The sequence below is a fragment of the Salvelinus fontinalis genome, chromosome 18, assembly GCF_029448725.1.
Source record: "Salvelinus fontinalis isolate EN_2023a chromosome 18, ASM2944872v1, whole genome shotgun sequence".
Taxonomy (NCBI): Eukaryota; Metazoa; Chordata; class Actinopteri; order Salmoniformes; family Salmonidae; genus Salvelinus; species Salvelinus fontinalis.
Window position 1 is genome coordinate 42,541,003 of NC_074682.1, and position 25,898 is coordinate 42,566,900.

The window sequence follows — 25,898 nt, forward strand, 5'->3', positions numbered from 1 at the left end:
AAATATATATAGGTTCAGAACTTTTGTGAAACAGCACAGTTCAAAATATATGTTAAATAGAAATCAAACTGGATGGATATCAGAAATAGATGGGAGGATTTGAGGGTAGATGAAGGATGGGACTAAAAATAACTAAAATAACTATTGTAAAATATTTTTTTACCGTAAAATGTACACTGCTGTTCAAAGGTTTTGGGGTCACTTAGAAATGTCCTTGTTTTTGAAAGAAAAGCACGTTTTTGCCCATTAAAATAACATCAAACTGATCAGAAATACAGTGCAGACATTGTTAATGTTGTAAATGACTATTGTAGCTGGAAACGGCTGATTTTTAATGGAATATCTACAAAGGCGTACAGAGGCCAATTATCAGCAACCATCACTCCTGTGTTCCAATGGCACATTGTGTTAGCTAATCCAAGTTTATCATTTAAAAGGATAATTGATCATTAGAAAACCCCTTTTGCAAATATGTTAGCACAGCTGAAAACTGTTGTTCTGATTAAAGAAGCAATAAAACTGTCTATCTTTAGACTAGTTGAGTATCTGGAGCATCAGCATTTGTTGGTTCGATTGCAGGCTCAAAATGGCCAGAAACAAAGAACTTTCTTCTGAAGCTCGTCAGTCTATTCTTGCTCTAAGAAATGAAGGCTATTCCATGCAAGAAATTGGCAAGAAACCAAAGATCTCGAACAACGCTGTGTACTACTCCCTTCACAGAACAGCGCAAACTGGCCCTAACCAGAATATTAAGAGGAGTTGGAGGCCCGGGTGCACAACTGAGTAGGAGGACAAGTACATTGGAGTGTCTAGTTTGAGAAACAGACGCCTCACAAGTCCTCAACTGGCAGCTTCATTAAATAGTACCCGCAAAACACCAGTCTCAACATCAACAGTGAAGAGGCGACTCCGGGATGCTGGCCTTCTAGGCAGAGTTGCAAAGAAAAAGACATCTCAGACTGGCCAATAAAATGAAAAGATTAAGATGGGCAAAAGAACACACCCTGGACAGAGGAACTCTGCCTAGAAGGCCAGCATCACGGAGTAGCCTCTTCACTGTTGACGTTGAGACTGGTGTTTTGCTATACTGGGCATTCGGAAAATATTAGACCCTTGACTTTGTCCACATTTTCTTACGTTACAGCCTTATTCTAAAATGTATTAAATTGTTTTCCCACCTCAATCTACACACAATACCCCATAATGACAAAGCAAAAAACTATTTTTAGAAATGTTTGCAGTCCCTTTACTCAGTACTTTGATTTAGCACCTCAAGTCTTCTTGGGTATGATGCTACAAGCTTGGCACACCTATATTTGGGTAGTTTCTCCCATTTATCTCTGCAGATCCTCTCAAGCTCTGTCAGGTTCGATGGGGAGCGTTGCTGCACAGCTATTTTCACGTCTCTCCAGAGATGTTAGATCGGGTTCAAGTCCGGGATCTCGCTGGGCCACTGAAAGACATTCAGAGACTTGTCCCAAAGCCACTCCTGGGTTGTCTTGGCTGTGTGCTTAGGGTCATTGTCCTGTTGGAAGGTGAACCTTTGCCCCAGTCTGAGGTCCTGAGCGCTCTGGAGCAGGTTTTCAATCAAGGATCTCTATACTTTGCTCCATTCATCTTTACCTCGATCCTGACTAGTCTCCCAGTGCATGCTGCTGAAAATATCCCCACAGCATGATGCTGCCACCATGCTTCACCGGTGGGATGGTGCCAGTTTTCCTTCAGACGTAACGCTTGGCATTCAGACCAAAGAGTTCAATCTTGGTTTCATCAGACCAGAGAATCTTGTTTCTCATGGTCTGAAAGTCCTTTAGGTGCCTTCTGGCTAACTCCACGTGGGCTGTCTTGTGCCTTTTACTGAGTAGTGGCTTCCGTCTGGCCACTCTACCATAAAGGCCTGATTGGTGGAGTACTGCAGTGATGGTTGTCCTTCTGAAAAGTTCTCCCATATCAACAGAGGAACTCTAGAGCTCTGTCAGAGTGACTATTGGGTTCTTGGTCACCTCCCTGACCAAGGCCCTTCTCCCCCAATTGCTCAGTTTGGCCGGGCTCTAGGAAGAGTCCATTTAAGAGTGATGGAGACCACTGTGTTCTTGGGGACTTTTGAGAGAGAAAAATTACATATTTACCTGATTTGTTTGACATTTAACAATTGTATACTTAACAACATTTCTGTTCAACTAATGCTGTGTTTTTATGGTCTACACCCTAATATGGTTTTACTTGAGCTGACAATTGATTCATGACTTGGTGATAAAAACCTTACAGCTGGCATTCCATAGACAAGATGTGGTGGGTGTAACCGAGATAGCCTGGAGGAATAGAACAAAGCCCTTATTGTGTCTACTCATTCTTGCATCTGGGAAACAGCACCAGGTGCAGATTTTATTTATTTATTTTTTTAAATGTAACCTTTATTTAACTAGGCAAGTCAGTTAAGAACACATTCTCATTTACAATGATGGCCTAGCAGGGAACAGTAGGTTAACTTATTGAGGGCAGGAGGCAGCATTTTCACTTTCGGATAAATAGCATGCCAAAATTCAACTGCCTGCTACTCATCCCCAAAATATAAGATATGCATATTATTAGTAGATTTGGATAGAAAACACTCTGTTTCTAAAACTGTTTGAATCATGTCTCTTAGAATAACAGAACTTATGTAGCAGGCAAAACCCTGAGGACAAACCATTCAGAATTGTTATTTTTTTGATGTCACTGTCTTTTCAATGAGGTTTCTTAGAGACACCAGATTTCTAATGGACTTTCTTGCAGTTCCTACCACTTCCACTGGATGTCACCAGTCCTTGGAAATCGGTTGAGGTTATTCCTTTGTGTAATGAAGAAGTAGGGCTATCGTAAATGAGGGTCACATGAAGTAAATTTTTTTGAGAGAGGCACGTTACGAAAAAAGTTGCGTCAGTTTGTTTTCTTTTTGTATTGAACACAGATCATCCCGTCTTCAAATTGATTGATTATTAACGTTTAAAAATACCTAACGTTTTATTACAAAAGTAGTTTGAAATGTTTTGGTAAAGTTTACATGTAACTTTTGATATATTTTATAGTGAAGTAGCGAAAGTTGGAAGCTGTGGTTTTCTGGAAGAAATATATATCAACGGAATTAATCGAACAAAAGGACCATTTGTGATGTTTATGGGACATATTGGAGTGCCAACAAAAGCATTTCGTCAAAGGCATGATTTATATTTTATTTCTGCGTTTTGTGTCGTGCTTGCAGTGTTGAAATATGCTACTTGCTTTGTTTACTGTTGTGCTATCATCAGATAATAGCATCTTATGCTTTCGCCGAAAAGCCTTTTTGAAATCTGACATGTTGGCTGGATTCACAACGAGTGTAGCTTTAATTTGGTATCTTACATGTGTGATTTAATGAAAGGTTGATTTTTATATAATTTTATTTGAATATGGCACGCTGTATTTTCCCTGGCTATTGGCCGGTGGGACGATTGCGTCCCGATAAGCAATGGGAGGGGTTGAACCAACCATGCCTAAGCATTTTTAGTGTCAGCTATATAAGATCTCTGCATTGTCTGTAAAGGTTAAGCTCTCGGCAACACACTCAAGAGTGTGGGGTCGACAGCTTCATTATTGCAATAATTCATCGATATTGAATAAAGAGGATTGTTTAAAGAAATGACAATATCTCTCACTTGATTAGAATATTACACGACACCTTCAATGCAGCAGACATTTTTTGGTACCCATCCCCAGATCTGTGCCTCGACACAATCATATCTTTGAGCTCTACAGACAATTCCTTCGACCTCATGGCTTGGTTTTTGCTATGACATGCCCTGTCAACTGTGGGACCTTATATAGACAGGTGTGTGCCTTTCCAAATCAAGTCCAATAAATTGAATTTACCACATGTGGACTCCAATCAAGTTGTAGAAACATCTCAAGGATGATCAATGGAAACAGGATGCACCTGAGCTATGTTTTGAGTCTCATAGCAAAGGATCTGAATACTTATGTAAATGTGATATTTCAGTTTCTTCTAATTTATACATTTGCAAATACTCATAAAAACCTGTTTTTGCTTTGTAATTATGGGGTATTGTGTGTAGGTTGAGGAGGAAAACAAACAATTTAATCCGTTTAGAATAAGACTGTAAAGTAACAAAATGTGGAAAAAGTCAAGGAGTCTGAATACTTTCCGAGTGCACTGTATATTTACGAAACAATTAACGGGGGATTGGAAATGATGCAGACAATTACATTGATGGAAGCTACAGTCAATCTGCAATATTAAAGTTGATCTACCTACCCGCCCAATTTTTTTTAAATAATAATAAAAATATCACCCATTACCCAGTCACTCTACCACACAATCAGGATATGAACCCAGCATCTCTTAATAATCTGGATGCCCAACATTGTGCCTGCGTTTGTGTGTCTATGTGGGTGAGTGTGGTGACAGCGATAACCTTTCAGGAATATGAGTGCTAATTGCACAGGTCTGGTATCAATGGGTTATAAGGTGTAATTGGTGTCTATTCTGAGATCCAATTTCAACTGTGTGTGTGTGTGTGTGTATTCTATAGATATGGATCAACTAATCTATGCCTTGATGCTCTCATGATCCAACCCCGTATCTTGCTCTATGGAGTCTATATGGTTTATAAAACAGACAGGATGATTGAATAAAAACACAGTTTACGTTAGTACACAGGTATTCACCATATTCAGGAAGCTATATTAAAGTTATACAATCTTTTCTCTCACGTCTTCCCTTCATTTGTTCATGTCCTTTCTCTCTCAGGTCTCTATCCCTCTCACTCTCCATCTTTATCTCTCTCTGGAATCTAGTCCGTGCTGAGACTGTGTCAGAGCTGTTTTTCCGACAGGATCCATCTGTACTGTCCTATCAATCACACAACGTTATGGGTGACAACTGCACCTGCTTAAGACCCTTGGGGGGTTCTGTGTGTGCATGCGTGCCTATACGTGCGTGTTCGTGTATGTGTATGTGTGTCTGACAGCGTGTGTGATGACAGGGGGTGCGGGTGAGTTTGACACTTGGTTTCATCATTATCTCATCCAAATCATGGTTTCTACTGTCTGCGTTTATCACCCCCCCGTCACACACAAATACACGCACACACACGGTCCTGTCAGCGGTATCGATCACATCTCTAGGCTACTGGTGGATGAACCTGTCATGGCCAACAAGGGGCGGACGGCAGGATAATGAAGTCTTTCTACTCTGTCTGATGGCTCCTGACATCTGTGTGTGTGTGTGTGTGTGTATGTGTGTGTGTGTGTGTGTGTGTGTGAGAGAGAGAGAGAGATTTGCAGCTCTATGGGGTTCCAAGAGCTGCCCACGGGCATCCTCAGTGCTGCCTGACTAAATTGGAAGGAAGGAGGCCCCCTGATGGGGAGACGTGATCCGTCATGTCATATAAACGAGCCGCAGACAGTGGGGAGAGCTAGGGGTGCTAATAAAGACCTCTTAATCTGTTATACACACACACACAGGGCTAATTAGCAGTCTATTTCATATGTCTCATCGGTCAGTCCAGATAAAATCTATTTCAACACCTCTCTCTTGTCAATAGATATTATGCCCAGTCTGCAATTTACTTGATATCTCCATTCTGAGAATATATCTGGCTATCCTCTTTCCACAGGTATGTAGCCTATACTGAACACCAACCATTCCCATCCTCTCTCTGCAGAAGTGTAAGACAGTGTTCACACTTTGCCTATTCTACACATATTCTATGCTTTATTTCCTGGACACACAGTCAGCCATAAGCTTTGGAACATTCACAAGAAACCTAAACGTCTTCTCCATCCCCTCTCTCTATACTCCCCCTTTCCTTCCCTTCATCTCTAGCTGATGCTCACACACACATCGGTATGATTTCTCTCTCGCTAGGCCTGTCCAGGATTTCACACTTGATGAGCAGCAGGAAGAAATTAACAAATGAAATGTGTTCTAGGAACGTTCTTGTAACATCAGATGAATATTTTATACAAACATTCTATAATATTTTTTTTGTGTTATGCAAATATTTGCCACGAACTAACAAATGTTCTGAGAACCTTCGCAGAAAAGATTTTGGTTTGCTGGGCACTCTCTGTCCATATGTCTTTCACCCTCTTCATCAGAGTGTTTCTGAAGCAAAGAAAATACATTATAGAAAACTGGTGTTGCTGGGGTGGCACATTTCATACACTGCAAAATGTCAGAGTGGCAAAATGACCATAGTGTTGTCTGTATGTGAGCCTGTGTGTGTGTGTGTGTGTGCGTGCGTGCGTGCGTGCGTGCGTGTGTGTGTGTGTGTGTGTGTGTGTGTGTGTGTGTGTGTGTGTGTGTGTGTGTGTGTGTGTGTGTGTGTGTGTGTGTGTGTGTGTGTGTGTGTGTGTGTGTGTGTGTGTGTGTATGTGTAGGGGCCTATCAGTCTGCTTCTCGGGACAGAAACTGTCATGACACCCGTTTATCACAGACCCCATAGGGGAGTCCTTTCCTCCACAAGGGCACTGCTACCAGAGCTCAGCCACTCACCGCAACAAGATCTCACGGTTTCACCAATTTGACTTTAGATTATGACTTTTGTCCATGTTTCTCCAAATGTCAGATTTCGAAGTTCATCCAAACATCACATTTCTAGGTGTTTTGGACACCCTGGGTTGCTCCTCCTGCTGCGGCTGCATCCCTGGGTTGCTCTGCTGCTGTTGCCGACACCTCGTGGCTGGTTACATTTAGGCTTTAATTAGTTATTAGTTAACTTAAGGTTTGGGATAGGGTTAAAAACAACAACTCCACAGTGAGATTTAGCCATTAATTCAGAATGGTTAAGGGTTAAGGTTTAGGATACGGTAAAAAATAAGACTGGGATTGAACAATTGACCCTCGGAGCAGGCCCTTGCGGCTTACGTCCATCCGCCATCCCCGTCCACATGCCCTAGCTGGTTTTCAAGGCATCTCCCGACGTCTTGTGTACCTGGACAGATGCAGGATTTTGAAGTGGATCTAGACTGATCTGGCTGCTTACCACTACTGCCAACACACACCACGTGCACACACACACACATTCCCATACTATACATTTTCTGCCTAGTCTTCTTTTTCTGTCCCTCCATCCCGGCAGTTTGCCTCTAATATTTATATGACTCTTTTCCACACACACACACGCACTGTGAGAGGCCTCACAATAAAACGTGTCACTACAGGGATGTGCACACAGTCACACATACACAGAAAATTTAAGGAATACCAACATAAATCCTCACATCGGTCAAATCTATCACTGCAAATGATCCAGTACATTTTGATTATACCTCCAATTTTTATATTACCCAGTCTTTTCTAAAGTCTTGAGTGCAGAGAAGTGTGGTAGAGAGGCCTCTGCTAACCATTGCTATGGTCATGACTGAGAGCCTTCTAAAACTGAATAGCTTTTAAGGGCAAAAGATTCTAAGTAAAATAGTTGAAAAAGTCCCCATCAAAATCCCTCAGTTTAAGCTAGAGATATGTTTGCATGGGCTGCGTCTGAATCCACCACATCTGCCTATGTCGGCCTTCCGCATCTGCGGTGGAAGGTGGTCGAGCTACAGCGATGTTTGTCAGACCATGAGACATCCTGAAAATCTGTCTTTTCACAAAATTCTCTGTAACGTCAGAACGGTTTGGCTAATATGATCACAAGATGAATCTCACGAATATGATGGTGTTCTTTCATTTTGATGTACGAGCCCTGTCTGAAGGTAACCCAATACTAGTTTAACTTCTTATGGCTGCAAGGGGCAGTATTGAGTAGCCAGTTAAATCGTGCCCATTTCAAACGGCCTCGTACTCAATTTTTGCTCGTACAATATGCATAATATTATTACTATTGGATAGAAAACACTCTCTAGTTTCTAAAACCGTTTGAATTATTTCTCTGAGTGAAACAGAACTCCTTCTGCAGCACATTTCCTGACCAGGAAGTGGAATGTCAGAAATCGATGCTCTGTTCAACTTCATGCCTATACATGGGCAATGAACGTAAGAGTCTACGTACACTTCATACACCTTCCCCTGGTTGTCAAGAGGCGGTGAGAGAAGAAATTTTGTGTCTATCTTGGTCTGAGGTGGAATTATAGCTCTTTGTATGACGTGACCGTCCATTTCCTGTTTCTGGAGCGCGCGAAAGAGGACATGGATTTGCCTTCTGTTTAGCTGTCGTTATGGACGACTAACATCTCCGGTTTAGATTTTATTTGATACATGTGACCATATCATCGTAAAGTATGTTTTTTCAATATAGTTTAATCAGATTATTGAATTATTTTCGGGACTTTTGCCGTGTTCCGTTCTCTGACTTTGTTGACGTTGGAGAGATCCGTGCCACTTGGCAAGTGCCCATGCTAAATCAAGAGGGAAATTTGCCGTTCCAGATCCAAACAACGACTGTTCTGGACAAAGGACACGTTGTCCAACATTCTGACGGAAGATCACCAAAAGTAAGAAACATTTTATGATGCTATTTCTAATATCTGTCGTGCATGTGAACTGGTCGTCGGCACCCAGGTGTTTCTGGCTATTGTGGCTACGCTAATATAACGCTATATTGTGTTTTCGCAGTAAAACACTTGATAAATCGGAAATATTGTCTGGAATCACAAGATGCCTGTCTTTTAATTGCTGTACACTATGTATTTTTCAGAAATGTTTTATGATGAGTATTTAGTTATTTGGCGTTGGTGTCTGTAATTTTTCTGTCTGCTTTCGGTGCAATTTCTGACTGTAGCTGCAATGTAAACTATGATTTATACCTGAAATATGCACATTTTTCGAAAAAAAACATATGCTATACAATAAATATGTTATCAGACTGTCATCTGATGAGGTTGTTTCTTGGTTAGTGGCTATTTATATCTTTATTTTGCCGAATTTGTGATAGCTACTGATGGAGTCAAAAACTGATGGAGTAATAAAAGTGGAGTCTTTTGCTAACGTGGTTAGCTAATAGATTTACATATTTTGTCTTCCCTGTAAAACATTTTAAAAATCGGACATGTTGGCTGGATTCACGAGATGTGTACCTTTCATATGCTGTATTGGACTTGTTAATGTGTGAAAGTTAAATATTTAAAAAACTATATCTTTTGAATTTCGCGCCCTGCACTTGAAGTGGCTGTTGTCATAAATGTACCGACGTCGGGCTTGCACGCCAAACAGGTTAAACTAATGAATGGAAGAATTGATCAAAACAAACAAACTGAAATATCACATTTACATAGTGGCAAAAAAGTATGTGAACCCTTTGGAAATACCTGGAGTTCTGCATAAATTGGTCATACAATTTGATCTGATCTTCATCTAGGTCACAACAGACAAACACAGTCTGCTTAAACTAATAACTCACAAAAAAATGAAATGTTTTCATGTCTTTATTGAACACACCGTGTAAACATTCACAGTGCAGGGTGGATAAAGTATGTGAACCCTTGGATTTTATAACTGGTTGACCCTCTTTTGGCAGCATTAATCTCAACCAAACGTTTTCTGTAGTTGCGAATCAGACCTGCACAACGGTCAAGGGGAATTGGACCATTCCTCTTTACAAAACTATTTCAGTTCAGCAATATTCTTGGGATGTCTGGTGTGAACCGGTTGCTTGAGGTCATGCCACAGCAGCTCAATCAGGTTGAGGTCAGGACTCTGACTGGGCCACTCCAGAAGGTGTATTTTCTTCTGTTGAAACCATTCTGTTGTTGATTTACTTATTCTGTGGTGTGGGTCATTGTCCTGTTGCATCACCCAACTTCTGCTGAGCTTCAATTGGTGGACAGATAGCCTAACATTCTCCTGCAAAAGGTCTTGATCAACTGGAAATGTATTTTTCCATCAATGATAGGCCCTCAATATCCAGGCCCTGAGGCAGCAAAGCAGCCCCAAACCATTATGCTCCCTCCACCATACTTTACAGCTGGGATAAGGTTTTGATGTTGGTGTGTTGTGCCTTTTTTTCTCCACACATAGTGTTGTGTGTTCCTTCCAAACAACTCAACTGTATTTTCATCTGTCCACAGAATATTTTGCCAGAAGCGCTGTGGAACATCCCGGTGCACTTTTGCAAACTTCAGACGTGCAGCAATGTTTTTTTGGAGAGCAGTGGCTTCTTCCGTGGTGTCCTCCCATGAACACCATTCTTGTTTAGTGTTTTACGTATCGTAGACTCGTCAACAGTGATGCATGTTCCAGAGATTTCTGCAAGTCTTTAGCTGACACTCTAGGACTCTTCACCTCATTGAGCATTCTACGCTGTGCTCTTGCAGTCATAATTTAAAAAGATATATTTAAAAACATTTAACCACTCTTCAGAGGACAAATATCTTAGTTTTTTTCACAGATTTTTTGCTACATAGACATACATGTTACACATACATGGTACTTTTAAATATAACAACAATACATAACCAAACAAACTCTTCAATCCCAACACTCAGTCACTCAGCCCATCCCACCTAACACCATAGACCGCCCTTGTCAAGTTCCTGACTTGTTTTCTGTTGTTTTGTATGTGTGTGATGGTCAGGGCGTGAGTTTTGGGTGGGCAGTCTATGTTTTCTGTTTCTATGTTGGTTTTGGGTTGCCTGGTATGGCTCTTAATTAGAGGCAGGTGTTTTGCGTTTTCCTCTAATTGAGAGTCATATTAAGGTAGGGTGTTCTCACTGTTTGTCTGTGGGTGATTGTCTCCTGTGTCCTTGTCGGTGTACCACACGGGACTGTAGCGTTTGTTCGGTATTTGTGTAGTCTGTTTTCCCTGTCCGTGCGTTCTTCGTGTTTTATGTAAGTACTCTCGTTCAGGTCTGTCTTCTTCGTTTTGTTGTTTTGTAAAATATTCAAGTGTTCTTCGTGTGTTTAGTTTTGTCTTGTAAATAAAGTTTCATGATGTATTCACAACCCGCTGCACGTTGGTCAAATCCATGCTACTCCTCTTCTGATGAGGAGAAGGAGGAAGTGCGTTACAGAATCACCCACCAAACCCAGATCAAGCAGCGGGTTAATGGACAGCAACGACAGCGCACGAAGCAGGATTTATGGTCTTGGGAGGAGATCATGGAAGGAAAGGGACCATGGGCTAAAGTGGAGGTGAATCACCGCCCATGGGAACAGCGGGAGGCAGCTCGGAGAGCGGAGGAGACCGGAGAGAGGAACCGGCATTATGAGGGGACACGTCTAGCACGGAAGCCCGAAAAGCCCGTGAGTACTACCCAACAATTTCTTGGGGGGGGCTAAGAGGTAGTGGTCCGAGGGCAGGTAGGAGACCTGCGCCCACTTCCCAGGCTAACCGTGGAGAGCGGGAGTACGGGCAGACACCGTGTTACGCAGTAGAGCGCACGGTGTCTCCTGTACGTGTACATAGCCCGGTGCGGGTTATTCCACCTCCACGCACTGGTAGAGCTAGTTTGAGCATTGAGCCAAGTGCCATGAAGCCGGCTCTACATATCTGGCCACCAGTACGTCTCCTTGGGCCGGCTTACATGGCACCAGCCTTACGCATGGTGTCCCCGGTTCGCCTACATAGCCCGGTGCGGGTTATTCCACCTCCCCGCACTGGACGGGCTACGGGGAGCATGCAACCAGGTAAGGTTGGGCAGGCTCAGTGCTCAAGGGAGCCAGTACGCCTACACGGTCCGGTATTTCCGGCGCTACCTCCTCGCCCCAGCCCAGTACCACCAGTGCCTACACCACGCACCAGGCTTCCAGTGCGTTTTAAGAGCCCTGTTCCTCCTCCACGCACTCTCCCTATGGTGCGTGTCTCCAGCCCAGTGCCTCCAGTTCCGGCACCACGCACTAAGCCATCTGTGCGTCTCCAGAGCCCTGTACGCACTGTTCCTTCTCCCCGCACTCGCCCTGAGGTGCGTGCCCTCAGCCCGGTACCTCCAGTTCCGGTACCACGCACCAGGCCTATAGTGCTCTTCGAGAGGTCAGTGTGCCCTGTTCCTGCTCCCCGCACTAGCCTTGAGGTGCGTGCCGTCATCCCGGTACCTCCAGTTCCGGCACCACGCACCAGGCCTACTGTGCGCCTCAGCAGGGCAGAGTCGGCCGTCTGCCCAACGCCTTCTGCACTGCCTGTCTGCCCAGCGCCGTCTGAGCCATCTGTCTGCCCAGCGCCGTCTGAGCCATCTGTCTGTCCAGCGCCGTCTGAGCCATTTATCTGCCCAGCGCCGTCTGAGCCATTTGTCTGCCCAGCGCCGTCTGAGCCATCTGTCTGCCCAGCGCCGTCTGAGCCATCTGTCTGCCCAGCGCCGTCTGAGCCATCTGTCTGCCCAGCGCCGTCTGAGCCATCCGTCTGCCCAGCGCCTTCTGAGCCATCCGTCTGCACAGCGCCTTCTGAGCCATCCGTCTGCACAGCGCCTTCTGAGCCATCCGTCTGCACAGCGCCTTCTGAGCCATCCGTCTGCCACGAGCCATTAGAGCAGCCCGTCTGTCCCGAGCCATTAGAGCCGTCCGTCAGTCAGGAGCCGCTAGAGCCGTCCGTCAGTCAGGAGCTGCCAGAGCCGCCAGCCAGTCAGGAGCTGCCAGAGCCGCCAGCCAGTCAGGAGCTGCCAGAGCCGCCAGCCAGTCAGGAGCTGCCAGAGCCGCCAACCAGTCAGGAGCTGCCAGAGCCGCCAGCCAGTCAGGAGCTGCCAGAGCCGCCAGCCAGTCAGGAGCTGCCAGAGCCGCCAGCCAGTCAGGAGCTGCCAGAGCCGCCAGCCAGTCAGGAGCTGCCCTACAGTCAGGAGCTGCCCTACAGTCAGGAGCTGCCCTACAGTCAGGAGCTGCCCTACAGTCATGAGCTGCCCTACAGTCATGAGCTGCCCTACAGTCATGAGCTGCCTTACAGTCATGAGCTGCCTTACAGTCATGAGCTGCCCTACAGTCATGAGCTGCCTTACAGTCATGAGCTGCCTTACAGTCATGAGCTGCCTTACAGTCATGAGCTGCCCTACAGTCATGAGCTGCCCTACAGTCATGAGCTGTCCCTCAGCCCGGACCTGCCAGAGTCCCTCAGCCCGGACCTGCCAGAGTCCCTCAGCCCGGACCTGCCAGAGTCCCTCAGCCCGGACCTGCCAGAGTCCCTCAGCCCGGACCTGCCAGAGTCCCTCAGCCCGGACCTGCCAGAGTCCCTCAGCCCGGACCTGCCAGAGTCCCTCAGCCCGGACCTGCCAGAGTCCCTCAGCCCGGACCTGCCAGAGTCCCTCAGCCAGGACCTGCCAGAGTCCCTCAGCCAGGACCTGCCAGAGTCCCTCAGCCAGGACCTGCCAGAGTCCCTCAGCCAGGACCTGCCGCCCCTTATCCCGGTGCCGCCCCTTATCCCGGTGCTGCCCCTTATCCCGGTGCTGCCCCTTATCCCGGTGCTGGCCCTTATCCCGGTGCTGCCCCTTCATTTAGGTGGTTTTAGTTGGAGGGTGGTCATTGGGAGGGGAATACAGAAGCGGGGAGTGACTATGGTGGTGTGGGGACAGCGTCCGGAGCCTGAGCCACCACCGTGGTCAGATGCCCACCCAGACCCTCCCCTGGACTTTGTGCTGGTGCGCCCGGCGTTCACACCTTGAGGGGGGGGTTCTGTCACGTTCCTGACCTGTTTTCTGTTGTTTTGTATGTGTGTGATGGTCAGGGCATGAGTTTTGGGTGGGCAGTCTATGTTTTCTGTTTCTATGTTGGTTTTGGGTTGCCTGGTATGGCTCTTAATTAGAGGCAGGTGTTTTGCGTTTTCCTCTAATTGAGAGTCATATTAAGGTAGGGTGTTCTCACTGTTTGTTTGTGGGTGATTGTCTCCTGTGTCCTTGTCGGTGTACCACACGGGACTGTAGCGTTTGTTCGGTATTTGTGTAGTCTGTTTTCCCTGTCCGTGCGTTCTTCGTGTTTTATGTAAGTACTCTCGTTCAGGTCTGTCTTCTTCGTTTTGTTGTTTTGTAAAATATTCAAGTGTTCTTCGTGTGTTTAGTTTTGTCTTGTAAATAAAGTTTCATGATGTATTCACAACCCGCTGCACGTTGGTCAAATCCATGCTACTCCTCTTCTGATGAGGAGAAGGAGGAAGTGCGTTACAGCCCTTGTTTGGTTTCCATGTGTCATATATTTTTCAATTGTGCTGTGATGTTTTTAATCTTTTAAATCATATATTATCCACAGATTGTGAGCTAAAAATTAAAACCTTTCCTACGAGTATTATTATATTATTTATTGATTGGCTATGGCTTTCCAGATCACCCAACACTGCTATTTGTAAGGTTAATTTTAAGTGCATGATGTGATTTTTAACCATTCCTGAACCTGTGACCAGAAACAAGCTACATAGGGGCAATACCAGAATAAGTGATCTTTTGATTCTGTCTCTTCACAACAAAATCCACAGAGCTGAGATTGTTGTATGCCCCATATACAGTTGAAGTCGGAAGTTTACATACACTTAGGTTGGAGTCATTAAAACTTGTTTTTCAACCACTCCACAAATTTCTTGTTAACAAACTATAGTTTTGGCAAGTCGGTTAGGACGTCTACTTTGTGCATGACACAGGTCATTTTTTTCAACAATTGTTTAAAGACAGATTATTTCACTGTATCACAATTCCAGTGGGTCAGAGGTTTACATACACTAAGTTGACTGTGCCTTTAAACAGCTTGGAAAATTCCAGAAAATGAAGTCATGCTTTAGAAGCTTCTGATAGGCTGTGGATACCTGTGGATGTATTTCAAGGCCTACCTATAAACTCAGTGCCTCTTTGCTTGACATCATGGGAAAACCAAAAGAAATCAGCCAAGACCTCATAAAAAAATGGTAGACCTCCACAAGTCTGGTTCATCCTTGGGAGCAATTTCCAAACGGATACAAGGTAACACGTTCATCTGTACAAACAATAGTACGCAAGTATAAACACCGTGGGACCACGCAGCCGTCATACCGCTCAGGAAGGAGAGGCGTTCTATCTCCTAGAGATGAACGTACATTGGTGCGAAAAGTGCAAATCAATCCCAGAACAACAGCAAAGGACCTTGTGAAGATGCTGGAGGAAACAGGTACAAAAATATTTTTTATCCACAGTAAAACGAGTCCTATATCGACATAACCTGAAAGGCCGCTCAGCAAGGAAGAAGCCACTGCTCCAAAACCGCTATAAAAAAAAGACAGACTACGGTTTGCAATTGCACATGGGGACAAAGATCTTACTTTTTGGAGAAATGTCCTCTGGTCTGATGAAACAAAAATAGAACTGTTTGGCCATAATGACCATCGTTATGTTTGGAGGAAAAAGGTGGAGGCTTGCAAGCCAAAGAACACCATCCCAACCGTGAAGCATGGGGGTGGCAGCCTCATGTTGTGGGGGTGCTTTGCTTCAGGAGGGACTGGTGCACTTCACAAAATAGATAGCTTCATGAGGCAGGAAAATGATGTGGATATATTGAAGCAACACCTCAAGACATGGTTGCATGGAAGGGTCTTCCAAATGGACATTGACCCCAAGCATACTTCCAAAGTTGTGGCAAAATGGCTTAAGAACAACAAAGTCAAGGTATTGGACTGGCCATCAAAGCCCTGACCTCAATCCTGTAGAACATTGTGGGCAGAACTGAAAAAGTGTGTGCGAGCAAGGAGGCCTACAAACCTGGACCAAAATTCACCCAACTTATTGTGGGAAGCTTGTCGAAGGCTACCCAAAACGTTTGACCCAAGTTAAACAATTTGAAGGCAATGCTACCAACTACTAATTGAGTGCATGTAAACTTCTGACCCACTGGGAATGTGATGAAAGAAATAGAAGCTGAAATAAATAATTCTCTCTACTATTATTCTGACATTTCACATTCTTAAAATAAAGTGGTGATCCCAACTGACCTAAGACAGGGCATTTTTACTAGGATTAAATGTCAGGAATTGTGAAAAACTGAGTTTAATTAAATGTATTTGGCTAAGGTGTATGTAAACTTCTGACTTAAACCGTATATAGCATTCTGTTGGTGGCAAGAATGTGATATAATAATTTAAATGGAAAAACTCTAAGTGTTGAGTCAAGTGTAGTTTTTGTACCAGTTCATAAACCATGTGCAATGGATCTGGTACATCGAAAATCTCCTCCCATTTATTTTTGCAGCTTGTATGGCGCAGCTGTGGACATTTTTGTCCTCAGATGAAACTGGTATATTTTTCAATTTATGCCAGTTCCTTTCAGCCAATTTATATCTTTAATATATGGCAGGCAAACAAGTTCCCTACCTTCTCCCTTTTCCACTTGCCTCCATTTTTGTGGTAGTGCTGCAATCAGTTGGTTTTAAGTTTGATTGAGCAGATATTCCAATGTATTTTCAATAACTGCACACGTAGATTAAAAAACATGAGCTGGCGCACAACCAGAATAATAGTTTGTGTGGAGGTGCAGACTCCATCTATAATCTCCCAGCAATTTAATTGGCATTTACCAACGTTTCGGCATCACTGTGCCTTCATCAGGGTAATGTCATGAATACTTGAACCAGGTTATGTAGACAAACAGTGCAATTAGTGTAACCAATGACAGTGGTGAGGGGTGTGTCATAATGATTCAGTTAATTAAAATGAATTAGTGAAACTGTTAAAAAATAGTATATGGCATATTAAATATATTAAGCTATTGTTATCATATAGAAACATAATGGAATATTGTACATCATATTAGCGTCAACATACATTATTGTTTCATTCAATTTCACATAATAATTTCGTATTTCATTTTTGTTAACTGTAATATTGGTTCAACCTTAATATATAATTAGCATCATCAACAGCGGGAACATATTAGGTGTACGCTAATAAGCTGTAAAAATAATAAAAAAATGTATTAGACTTGTTCATATAGGAAAATGTGTTCATAAGAAGGGCTTGAGATCAAAGTCAATATTCAGACCACTAGGGGTCAATGTTTTTAGAGAGAATATCCAGTAAGCCTCTCTTTGTAGTAGTAGTGTTACCTCGTCCTCTTGATAGAGCAACATGCTCAATGATAACTGCATATGTGACATAACTCCTCCACTTCTATTCATAATATCATTAATAAAAAAAATATATATATTTTTTAAATTCCACAAAGAATGTTTTTTTAATAATCAATATATTTGAGTTCTAACTATACCTTTTTTTCGATCTTTTCTGGAGGATAAAACTGAAATTTTAACCAACTTGTATGGCTTGTTTAAGAAAGGGCAATACTTTAAACAAAATTTCATTTTCATTTAGTCGGGAAATGAGGAGTTGTAATCTGTATGAAGGCAAAAAAGCAATTTTTGAACAAAGGCTTTTCTTAATAATCTACAGGAGAACCATTTTGGGTTTAAGTATAACTTATGTATGAGTGAAGCTTTAAGTGAGAGGTTTAAAGCTTTTATATTTAATAATTTTAGCCCCCCAAACTCATATTCATTATATAAATAGGCATGTTTAATTTTGTCTGGCTTAGCATTCCAAATAAAATGAAATATTTTTTGCTCATATGATAAAAAAAAAAGATTAATCTCGAGTAGGCAATGTCATTTGTAAGTAAGTCAACTGTGAACAGACCAAAGAGTTCATCAATGTCATTTTGTCCATAAATAGACAGGTATTTACCTCTCCATGGTTGCAACATCTTATCTATTTGCTAACTTTCTATTGAAATGAATTGTGGTAAGTTCATTTATATTTTTTAAGATGTAAACACCAAGTATGTCTACTTCAACATCCGCCCATTTTATTGGTAAACTACAAGGTAGTGTAAACACTGTATTTTTTAAGGATCCAATATGTAATATGGTACACTTGTCATAATTAGGTTTTAATCCAGAGAGGCTAGAAAAGTGATCAAGATCTTCAATGAGACTGTGCAGGGATCCAGATTGCGTACTTAAGAAAAAACTAGAGTCATCGGCATACATTAACACTTTTGTTTTTATCCCCTGGATTTCTAACCATTTGATGTTCTTGTTGGAACTAATTTTAATAGCTAGCATTTCAATGGCCATAATAAATGGGTATTGGTACAATGGACAGCCTTGTTTTACTACTCTTAAAAGCGCAATACTTTCTGAGAACTAACAATTGTTTACTATTTTACATCTGGGGTTGCTGAGATTCACCAAAATTAAAGTATTCCAGGCATTTATATATAAATTCTAATCGTACATTATCAAACGCCTTTTCAAAATCTGTTATGAAGGTTTTTTACATGGACAATATATTGGAGATAATATATGACAATAACTTGAAACAATTGAACATTATGAAACATTGACGAGACCAGACCTGGTATCTTCAATGTTTCATAATGGTCAATTGTTTCAAGTAACTGTCCTATATTATGCCCAATATATCGTCCATGTAAGAAACCTGTCTGATCAGGATGAACAATATCTGGTGTAACCTTTTATATTCTATGTGTTATGCATTTTGCCAGGATTTTTGCATCACGACATTTAAGTGTTAGAGGCCTCCAGTTTTTTTAAAGGACTGGATCTTTATACTCACCACCTGGGTCCTGTTTCAGTAGTAATGAAATCAGACCTTCCTGTTGGGTACCTGAAAGTCTACCATTTGTGTAAGAGTAATTAAAACATGCTAATAATGGATCTTTGAGTACATCAAAAAAGGTCTGATATACCTCTATTGGTATACCGTCAACCCCTGGAGTTTTTCCAGACTGAAAATATGGTATTGCCTCAAAATGTCCCTCTTCTGTAAGTTGGCCTTCACACCGGTCTTTCTGTCAATTTGTTAATTCTACATTATTATTTTGATTATTAGGAAAGAAATCCTTATAGTTAACATCATTCAGTGGAAATGGAGGGGAGTGAAATAAAACACATGCTTAAAATATTTTGCTTCCTCTTTCAAAATATAATTTGGTGAATTATGGATGACTCCATCATTTGTAACGAGTTTCTGTCAATTATTTTTGGTAGAATTTCTGTGTTGAAAATTCAAGAATCATTTTGTGTATTTTTCCCCATTTTCCATCCAATTCGCTTTATTTTTGTAATACAATACACTTAATCGTTCTTGAATAAGTACCTCCATTTCTTTTTGTTTTTCCTCTAACCTATTTTGTGCCTCTATATAGTACAGTTTCCGTTACCATCTACCTGCGCTGTTACTTCCTCTATTTCCTTTATTAGTCTAATCTCTTTTGACCTAAACTGATTTCGTTTTAATGATGAGTATTGTATTGAATGAACTCTAAAAGTAAATTTGAAAGTGTCCCATACAATAAGGGGATCTGCTGTACCTATGTTGAAAAAAAAAGTAAATTATGAATTATTTTGTCTTAGTTAAGAACAAATTATCATCCAATAGGCTTTGATTAAATTTCCAATATCCCCGTCCACATGGAAATTCTGTAAGAGTTATATGGAGGCCAATTAGATGGTGGTCCGATTGCATTCTGTTTCCTATTAATACTTATACAACTTTTGATGCCAGCAAGAATGAGACTAGGAAGTAATCAAGACGGCTAGCTTGATGAAGCCTCCTCCATGTAAATCTCACTAGGTCAGGGTTTTTCAACCTCAATACATCCACTAGTTCTAATGTATCCATGATCTTTGTAATCTCCTTAAGTGTTTGAGGGTCATAGTTTGTAGAATGATTTCCTTTACGATCCATTGAGGTACTCGAAACCTTATTATAATCTCTCACCGTAATAGATTATTTGGTTGCTTGTGAGCTCAATAGATTATTATATATATATATTCTCAAAAAAGTGTGGGTCATCATTATTTGCACCATATGGATAAATTAGCCAGATCTGTTTTTGGTCCAATAGCATATTTAATGTAATCCATCTTCCTTGCGGATCTGTTTTGCACAGATTGCACAATCGGATCAACATTTGTATTAATTAGTATAATCACCCCTTTTGAGTTTCTTTGACCGTGACAAAAATATATTTCTCCCTCCCAGTCCTTTTCCCACCCAAACTCACCTATATTTGTAGAATCAGTTTCCTGTAAACAATAGATACTATATTCTTTCTCTTTTAGCCATGTAAAAATGTATCTTCTTTTTTGATGATCTGCTAAGCCATTACAATTATAACTTGCTATACTTATTTCCCCACTTACCATAATGATATCCAAGTTTCAATTATACTTACCACAACCAATGTTTGTAAACTTATCATTAAAAACCACCAGGTTGATTAAGTGTCCATATAGCTGTACCAAAATAATTTGCACTGTTAAGCATACTGTAGCTGTGTAACGGTCCTGACCTGTTTTATGTTGTTTTTGTATGTGTTTAGGTCAGGGCATGTGTTTTGGGTGGGCAGTCTATGTTATCTGTTTCTATGTTGGTTTTGGTTGCCTGGTATGGCTCTTAATTAGAGGCAGGTGTTTTGCGTTCTCCTCTAATTAAGAGTCATATTTAGGTAGGGTGTTCTCACTGTTTGTTTGTGGGTGATTGTCTCCTGTGTCTGTGTAGATGTTACACCATACGGGAATGTTTCGGTTTGTTCGTGCGTTTATGTAGTCTGTTCCTGTGTCAGCGTGCTTCGTGTATTTGTAAGTTCGCTTGTTCAGGTCTGTCTACATCGTTTTGTTATTTTGTTAGTTATATCAAGTTAGTTTGTTTTTGTCTTAGTTTGTTTTGTTTATTTAATAAACTCAACATGTATTCACAACCCGCTGCGCCTTGGCTCGATCACTACACCTCCTCTTCTTATGAAGAGAGAGAGGAACGCCGTAACAAGCTGCAACTTTGTAATCCTCCAATTGTCCTAATATCCCACCCACTAAAGCCTCCCCCATATCTAGGTCTGTTGTCACTAAGACCATCAGACCATCTCCCTGACTCATGACGCACCTTTGCGTCCTAAAGCAAACACTTGGCCAATTGGCGTTGGCCAGAGGGAAATATGTGCAGTCCCATGATAACATAATTATCTATGAGGATTCCCAAGAGAACTAACCAAATAACATGGAAAACAGTCAGAAAAAATATAAATAGTAACAATAATAGATCAAATTAATATAAATAATAACAGCAAATCGTATACATGCATGCTCATATTTGAAAGTCCTAGCAAGGCTATAATCATGTCAGCTCAGCCTGCTCAGTCCATTGGGTTCAATTGTTGGTAAAGAAAAAAAAAAAAAAAGAAAAAAAAGAAAACAACCTAAATATATCACAAGACCAGTCCCTTTGTTATGTCCATTACATGCAAGACATATTGCATGTAGTCCTCATTATATCCTGTTGTATTCCGACAAAAAAGGAAGAAGGAAATAGAGTCTACGGCCACTAATGACTGCAAGTAAAAAATTAGTCTTAGGCATCACATTATATCCTGTTGTCTCATGCCAGTCATCTTTGCAGGACGGCCACTCCCAGGGAGAGTATCAACAGTGCTGAACTTTCTCCATTCACAGACAATTGGTCTTACCGTGGACTGAACATCAAGACTTCTAGAGATACTTTTGTAAGCCTTTCCAGCTTTATGCAAGTCAACAATTCTTAAATGTAGGTCTTCTGAGATCCCATTTGTTCGAGGCATGGATCACATCAGACAATGCTTCTTGTGAATAGCAACCTCAAATTTTGTGAGTGTTTTTTATAGGGCAAGGCAGCTCTAACCAACATCTCCAATCTCGTCTCATTGATTGGACTCCAGGTTAGCTGACTCCTGACTCCAATTAGCTTTTGGAGAAGTCATTAGCCTAGGGGTTCACATACTTTTCCCAACCTACACTGTGAATGTTTAAATTATGTATTAAATATAGTAAATAAAAATAAAATAAAACAATTTGTGTGTTATTAAGATGAAGATCAGATCAAATTTGATGACCAATTTATGCAGAAATCCAGGTAATTCCAAAGGGTTCACATATATTTCTTGCCACTGTAAGTATTCAGACCCTTTACTCAGTACTTTGTTGAACCACCTTTGGCAGCGATTACAGCCTTGAGTCTTCTTGGGTATGACGCTACAAGCTTGGCACACCTGTATTTGGGGAGTTTCTCCCATTGTTTTCTGCAGATCCTCTCAAGCTCTGTCAGGTTGGATGGGAATTGTCGCTGCACAGCTATTTTCACGTCTTTCCAGAGGTGTTCGATCAGTTTCTTGTCTGGGCTCTGGCTGGGCCACTCAAGGACATTCAGAGACTCAAGGACATTCAATCCCGAAGCCACTCCTGCATTGACTTGGCAGGGTCATTGTCCTGTTGGAAGGTGAACCTTCGCCCCCTTGTCTGAGGTCCTGAGCGCTCTGGAACAGGTTTTCATCAGGGATCTCTCTGTACTTTGCTCCGTTCATCTTTCCCTCGGCCTGACTAGTCTCCCAGTCCCTGCCACTGAAAAACATCCGCACAGCATGATACTGCCACCATCATGCTCCACCGTAGGAATGGTGCCAGGTTTCCTCCAGACGTGAATCTTGTTTTCATGGTCTGAGAGTCCTTTAAGTACCTTTCGGCAAACTCCAAGGGGCTGTCATGTGCCTTTTACTGAGAAGTGGCTTCCGTCTGGCCACTCTGCTTGATGGAGTGCTGTAAAGATGGTTGTCTTTCTGGAAGGTTCCCCCATCTCCACAGAGTAACTCTGGAGCTCTGTTAAAGTGACCATCAGGTTTTTGGACACCTCCTTGATCAAGGCCTTTCTCCTCCAATTGCTCTAGGGAGAGTCTTAGTGAATCCAAACTTCATGATGGAGGCCACTGTGTTCTTCGGGACCTTCAACGGCTCGACACAATCCTGTCTCGGGGCTCTACGGACAATTCCTTCGACTTCATGGCTTGGGTTTTGCTCTGACATGCACTGTTAACTGTGGGACCTTATACAGACAGGTGTAGCCTTTCCAAATCTTGTCGAATCAATTGACTTCAATACATTTTTAGAACCATCTCAAGGTTGATAAATGGAAACAGGATGCCCCTGAGCTCAATTTTGAGTCTTATAGCAAAGGGATCCTTGATGAAAACCTGCTCCAGAGTGCTCAGGACCTTAGACTTGGGTGAAGCTTCACCTTCCAACATGACAATGACCTTAAGCACAACGCCAAGACACGCAGGAGTGGCTTTGGGACAAGTCTCTGAATGTCCTTGAGTTGCCCATCCAGAGCTTGGACTTAATCGAACATCTCTGGAGAGAACTGAAAATAGCTGTGCAGCGAGTCTCCCCATCCAACCTGACAGCGTTTGAGAGGATCTGCAGAGAAGAATGGGAGAAACTTCCCAAATACAGGCATGCCGATCTTGTAGTGTCATACCCAGGAAGACTCGAGGCTGTGATCGCTGCCAAAGGTGCTTCAACAAAGTTCTGAGTACTGAATACTTATGTAAATGTCACATTTCATTCTTTTGCAAAATTAAAATTAAAAACCGTTTTTGCTTTGTAATTATGGGGTATTGTGTATAGATTGATGAGTGGGTGAAATAATAAATTTAATACATTTTAAAATAAGGCTGTAATGTGAAAAAAGTCAAGGGGTCTGAAAACTTTCCCAATGCACTGTATACCTCCAGGGGTTCTACAATTCAAAATCAAATAGCTAAATGATCCATGGTATGACCATCTTAAATCAATCCCATATGTTAGTTTAGTAGAACCCCCCTCCCCCCAAAGGCTTAGTCTTTAGATTAAGGGCATTTTTACCTACAAGAACATATGAGAATTCTTTAACATATGTGATGCGGATTAGAACTCCCTATATGTCAGGTAGACGTCTTCAAACTTTTATGCCAACTTCAAACTGACATCTCAAAGTGTTTACCAAACTCTGCACCCGGAGGAGTCTATTCATTCATGTCTGTGTCTTAACAATCACATCACCAGACAATGAGCTGATTGGTTGATTGGGTGATTGTGTCTCAGCAGGGGAGGGAGGCATGTTGGATAAATCACCATGATGACATCTCTGACAGGAGCATGGAAAATAAAGTGACAGTTCTAACACATATGGATGTGTGTGTGTGTGTGTGTGTGTGTGTGTGTGTGTGTGTGTGTGTGTGTGTGTGTGTGTGTGTGTGTGTGTGTGTGTGTGTGTGTGTGTGTGTGTGTGTGTGTGTGTGTGTGTGTGTGTGTGTGTGGCAGGACAGTGACAGCTCAGCTCTATGCTCTGATCACTCTGAGAGTGGCTAATTCAATACCCCATGCATCATCCCCTGCTGTTACAATATGCACATTTACTGACGAGGAAACAGGGGGTAGCTCTGTCCTCCCCTGTCATCCCCTTACTCTCTTTCCTCTCCTCCATCTTCCACTTCTCCTCCCTCTACTTCTCGCCTCTTTTTCCTCCCTCCCCAGTTCTATTGGTTTTTTCTTTCCCCTACCTCCACACCACCCCCCCTCGTCCTCTACCTTCCCCTCTCGTCTCTCTCTCTCCCCTCTGGCTCGTAACAATAACAATATAAATGGATTGCATTTCTTCCCACTTTTCACTGCGTCTCAAAACGCTTTACACTTGTCTCCCCTTCTTTCCCCTTGTTCTCGTCCTTCTCTCTCCCTCTACGTCTTCCCTCTCCTCTTTGCTAGATCAAACAATGTCAGACTGACATGGGATAGTGGGAAAGGAAGCTGATAGGAGAATAAAGGGGCCTTTACTGGCACTTTCAACAACAAGTTCTAGTTAATGCACTTTACCACTCCACTGTATCTCTGCCTCAGTATTCAGATGGATTACACACACACAACCATAAGTGAAAACATGCACACACACACACAAAATATATCTTACCCCATGTGATGGGTATGTTAGCCAGCCCCAGTCTCCTGATATTGAGGAGGTGTCTAGTAGATTCACTGCGAAACAGAAAGAACATCTGTGAGGAAAAACGTCAATGAAATGTGTGTAGTACTCACAGTCACACACACTATAATGAACAGAGTGCATGGACAGCAGCACAATATTACCAGAATATTGGCAACAGTCTGTGTGTCTGAGCTAGCACTTGTGTGGCTGCTGGGTCTGACTCTATTAGGCTTGCTAATCACCTTAATGCTGAAGTTTCTCACTGGGTGATCAATAAAGTTGATTAGCACACAAACACTCCCATCCAAAACTCACACTTCTCCATTCCAACCCCAACCTCAGCCCTCCATCCAGCATGGAGACAAAGGCCCAGACAACCAGCCATCCCCTGGGCTCTACCCACGTTTATTGACAGCCACATAATGCTAAGGGTTGTTAAAGCAGGCTCCAAGGTGACCCTGAGAAATGTAGTGGTGTAGGTGAGTTTGTTTGGGAAGGTTTTGTATCTCTGTGTCACACTGCTTCATGTTGCACAGCTCAAACTGTACTGGGATGTGACACCAAATCAAATAATATGTTATTTGTCACATGCGTAGAATACAACAGGTGTAGACTTTACTGTGAAATGCTCACTTACGAGTCTTTCCTAATGATTCAGAGTGAAAAATAAGAAAATAAATTGCACAAAGGTCAAATGTTTATATTTGTCCTTTTCACATTTGCATTTTAGTTTCACACGTACAAAATGTGTCACCTGTGTTGTGAAATGGAAATGTGAACTAGAACCTTTCGGTTACTGGCCCAACACGCTAATCGCTCTAACACAAGAGGAGTAAAGTACACAAGAATGAAGCTATATACAGGGAGTACCAATACCTGTCCCGTATAACTGTGCAGGGGTGCAAGGTGTTTGAGGAAGATACAGTATGTAAAGGCAGGGTAAAGGGACTAGGCATCAGGATAGATAATAATAAGAGTAAAATAAAGAACAGAGTAGCAGTATATGATGACTGTGAAAGTGTGTGTGTGTGTGTGTGTGTATGTGTGTGTGTTTGTGTGTGTGTGTGTGTGTGTACAGTATGTAGTGTTTGTGTGCATGTGTTTGTGTATGTGTATGTGTGTGTGTTTGTGTGAGAGAGCCAGTGTAGTGTGTGTGAGTGAGTGTATATATAGTCTTGTGAGTGTGCATAGAGTCAGTGCAAGATA

The 25,898-nt window shown here is 42.3% G+C and overlaps 1 protein-coding gene across 2 annotated transcripts in view; it reads right to left on the minus strand.

Moving 5' to 3' along the window:
• The window catches only part of LOC129815584 (ephrin type-A receptor 8-like), a 196,061-nt gene that overhangs the window by 76,844 nt on the left and 93,319 nt on the right, over window positions 1-25,898 (minus strand). For both annotated transcript variants that reach the window (XM_055869530.1, XM_055869529.1), the window contains exon 2: window positions 24,678-24,742. In XM_055869530.1, coding sequence (XP_055725505.1) covers window positions 24,678-24,742 — 65 coding nt within the window. The remainder of the gene's footprint in view (window positions 1-24,677; window positions 24,743-25,898) is intronic.